The 4,045-nt window shown below is 43.2% G+C and overlaps 1 protein-coding gene across 3 annotated transcripts in view; it reads right to left on the minus strand.

Moving 5' to 3' along the window:
* Positions 1-326: 326 nt before the first annotated feature.
* Positions 327-4,045, minus strand: part of LOC132956454 (proline and serine-rich protein 2) — a 9,609-nt gene continuing 5,890 nt past the window's right edge. For all 3 annotated transcript variants that reach the window (XM_061029917.1, XM_061029915.1, XM_061029916.1), the window contains 2 exons: positions 2,250-4,045; positions 327-2,218 (listed from right to left, as the gene is read on the minus strand). The exon at positions 2,250-4,045 is cut by the window's right edge and continues 285 nt beyond it. In XM_061029917.1, coding sequence (XP_060885900.1) covers positions 2,844-4,045 — 1,202 coding nt within the window. In that variant the 3' untranslated portion in view covers positions 327-2,218; positions 2,250-2,843. The remainder of the gene's footprint in view (positions 2,219-2,249) is intronic.

The following is a 4,045-nucleotide window of genomic DNA, read 5'->3' on the forward strand; positions in this document are numbered from 1 at the left end:
AGACCAGCCTGCGCAAAAACGATGAAAGAAGAACCCTTTAAGTCTTTCCCTCTGCCACTAAAGACACAATTTCCTCCCAGTCAGTGTCGATCTTTCTTCGGGTAAAGCTCCACTTTCTTGCAATATCTAATCTCTAAACTCAAAATTTTAGATTTTTAATTTTTTTCTGTAATTTGGCCCCTAATCCTCCGTCGTAAGAACCACTGCCGTTAACCATCCAGTAGGTTTCCACTCAGGTGAAACATTTCCCAGACCTGGCTGATCATTGAACTGCACCTTCTCATCCTTTACATACCAGACTAAAAGAAAAACAATTAGACAAGGCGTGACATTATGCTCTTTAATGATTGACAAACATGTAACAGTACACACTTTAAGGAGATTATTAACAGTTTAAAATGGACAATTACAATTACAAGGACATTTGAAAAGTCAGAAAGTATACCAGGCTGTTGTACCATAGCAGCACTTTTCACATTGCCACTAATATTCCCTTTCACCACACATGGATGCACTTTTTTGATCCTCTTTGCAGAGACATGTCCTCTAAAGAAAGCTGTGTTGTACAGAGCGACGTTATACTCTGTACTTATGCACCATTAGATACTTCAAAACGACTGTAGCTGAACTACAGAGAACCGGAGTCTGTAAACAAAAAAAATTCACACAGGAGAAGGATCTCTTCCTGCGGGAAATAAAACATACTTCAAAAGTTACTGTAGGTGAACTACAGAGGGCCGGAGTCTGGATAAACCGTGGTTAACAAACATACAGACGGACACACTAATGCTTCTACAACATTTAAATAACACAAACAGCGATGTCATCGACAGGGATAGAAAAACTCACAAAGTACCCCCAGGATGTATTTTTGTAGACTCTGTGGTTTTTAGTGCTTGTGTTTTCTACAATGCCATGTGCTCGCCCATCCCTAAAGAGCAGGTTTGAAGTCTGCAGAATAAAAAAAAAAAATAAGTAAGAGTCCCTGCCCACAATCCCCATTCCACACAGTCTGTGGTTTGGTGTGGGAGGTTTGTCCGTGGAGTAAAAATATCCTCCGGCTCAGATGTTCGTTTTTCAAGAAAACCCCAGGCTCTTTTCAGCGTAACATCTGCAGCAGAGTTGTTCCAGGACAGCTCATGGTGATATTAGATGTAACGAGGGTGACTCTTGGAAGTCTTTGAACTTCTTTTGCTCACTGTATGTACAACATTTGCCACAAAAAAACATCTTTTGCTCATTACAATAAAGTTTTGGTATAACTGCTCGAGAGAAAAGTACTTTCCCTTTGTTCTTGCTCCAAAAGTGCTTACAGAAAAAAAAAAAAAAAAACACACCACTGAGTAAAATGCCCAAAGTTGGTAAACAAACCGGTGAAACGATAAAAGATTCCGATGTGACGGGATGTAGAAAGACTTCACAGCCTGTGTTTGAACATGAATTTCACCTTCTGACAGCTGCTAGAAGAAAAGTGACACAGTAAACATAAAAATACATTTTAAACTTGATACAAAAATAATATATTTGCACGTCTTGTCTGAGTTTTCTTCTGATCCATTTTGCCCTCCCGATTGATCCCTTAATTGGACTTTATCTTAATTTTTCTCCAAATTTTGTTTAAATGCAATCAAAGGTATCTTAATTGCAGATATACATTTCCAATAAACTTTTACACCAGGGCCGGATCAGCCTGTTGAATGGGCCCTGGGGTAAAACTGTGCTTTGGGCCCCCACAAACCCCCCCCCCATGTCGATCCAGTAGCCATGTATTTCCTTTGATACATTTCAAGGAGCCCCTGTAAAATTCCTACTTTTAAATTACGTTGTGAGTATTTTAAGCACAGATTTAGAAAAAAAAAGGGCCGCAAGATAAAATCTCAAAATTAAATAAAATTTAAGGAGCCTCCTTGGGGCGTTTTCAAATTAATTTCTATTGTGCTTTGGCATTGAACCAGACAAATGTGCAATAAATAAAATAAACAAATTAACTGCTGCATAATATATACATGTTTTAAGGCCCTGGTGGTTCAGCTGCCCATTTTTTCAACCTAAAGTTTGACATAAAAACAGAATCCAAAATCCCTCTAAAAATCGGTGAAATCTCTAACTTTGGCACTCTTTCCAAATGATATCCAAAGTCAAAGCTAATCTTAGTTCCATTGTAGTGTAGTGTACTTTTACTCAATGACAACATAAAAGGGTCCCAATGAAGGGAACACTTTTATAGAACATAAAAATAATAATAATACACATTTAGAATAATAAATGTGTCTGCTCAAATTAGTCCCCAATAAATACACTTGAGTAACGTTTGATCAAAACTACAGCTCCTCTCTGTGCTGCAGACAGCGCATGATTGTCCAAAAGTTTTGTAAGGTGAATGTCTTCTCATTAGATTTGTTGACAATAAAAAAAAAACTTCAACCCTTTTCCTCGAGATGTTAACAAAAAGTAGTGTTCAGTTTAAAAAGTCTCGCTATAAACAATCAAGGTGAGACCACATGTAACCTGGCTCCCAAAGTACCAAAGATGAAGCTCCTCTTAACAGTGTCAGTTCCGTTCAATACATCTTTACGGAGGTATAAAGTGTTTTGGATTGTAAGCAACACAAAGCAGGTAATCTGTCGCTGACTTTTTTCTCCAAAACAGTGTCGATACTGCACCGTGTCCGACTTGTTTGTCTGTTTTTTTTAACGTCCAGGAAGAGAAAACGTAAAAGTAGTTCTCTGACACAGTCCACACAGTCAGGCATAAATAAAGAAACTTCTAGTATACTTCCTCCACCAGCAGGTACACATTCAGGCTCAACAGGTGGAGACTGAAAAATAAATTCCCAGAGATTCTCATGAGTCTTTCAGCAGTCCCAGTTTCCTCAATGCATCCCTCCGCGATTCATCCGTTGCCCCCTTTCCAGAAAACTTCACAGTGATGCTTTGGGGTCGAAACATGGAGCTGGATCTCCGCTTTTCGGGCGACACCCCTCTTGGCGCTGCTTTCGGCGGGGTAACAGCGCCGTGGTAGGAGTTCCGAGGAGGTTTTGGGGCTGGGGTCGGGGCGGGAGCTTTGAAACTCCTTGCCGGGCTGACCGAAGGGCGGTTGATCCCCGTGGACGGGTTGATGACTCGACTCTTCCCTCCGTAACTGTTGAGCTCGGTCGGCTCTACTTTGGCTGGCAAGCTTTGACTCTTGTTGATGTGGGAGCTGAGGATGTCGGGAAGGTCGCTCCTGGTCATGGCTACGGGATTCATGACTTTGGTCTTCCCGCCGTAGTCGTTGAACTCGGAGGGATGAGCCAGTGCAGGCGGGAGGGTTTTGGGTTCAGGACTGGTTGGAGAGATCGCGGTGGGTTCACTCCTGGAGGACACAGAGGGTTTGATCACGATAGACTTCCCACCATATCTGTTAAACTCTGGTGAAGTTATGGCGATCTCCGGGGAACTAGGCGCCTTGATTTCCAAAGGAGGTGGATAGTAGTTGCTTTCTATCGCTGGTGGAGGCGAGGGGAACCGTTCATTGCTCCCTACAGAATCTGTCCGCAAAATCTCTGGTTTCCTGTCAGCGTGAATCTGGCTGTGATATGATGTTGACACATAGGGTTCTGGCAATTTGTGACTGGATTCCATTGTTTGGGGTACGCTGGCCTCCACAGGTTTGGCCTTTGCGTCTACTACATCTGTGGGAGAATGTAGGGAGGCGCTGTCAGGGTTGACAAGGAGCGACATACCCCCAGACATGGCTCTGGTTCTATTCAGGCCCAGCTTAGACAGGGCCTCCAACCGGGATTTGTCCGGTTCGGGGTCCTTGAAGGAAATGCTGCGCGAAGGGGTATTCCTAGCTTTCGGCTCTAATGCATGCTGGGTATCATCCGGCAACAGAGGGTGTGCGGTTCCTGTTAGATTCGCCAGCATCTGTGCCCGTCTCTCATTGATGCTGACATTAGGTAGCGACTGGCTCTGGTGCTCCTTGCTCCCGTGAACCAGACTGATGTTCGCAGGAAAGCGGGAAGGCTTTGTAGAGGTAGGAGGACCCTGTCTGACAGCGGGAT

This window comes from Labrus mixtus, chromosome 22 (genome assembly GCF_963584025.1).
Source record: "Labrus mixtus chromosome 22, fLabMix1.1, whole genome shotgun sequence".
NCBI classification, from domain to species: Eukaryota; Metazoa; Chordata; class Actinopteri; order Labriformes; family Labridae; genus Labrus; species Labrus mixtus.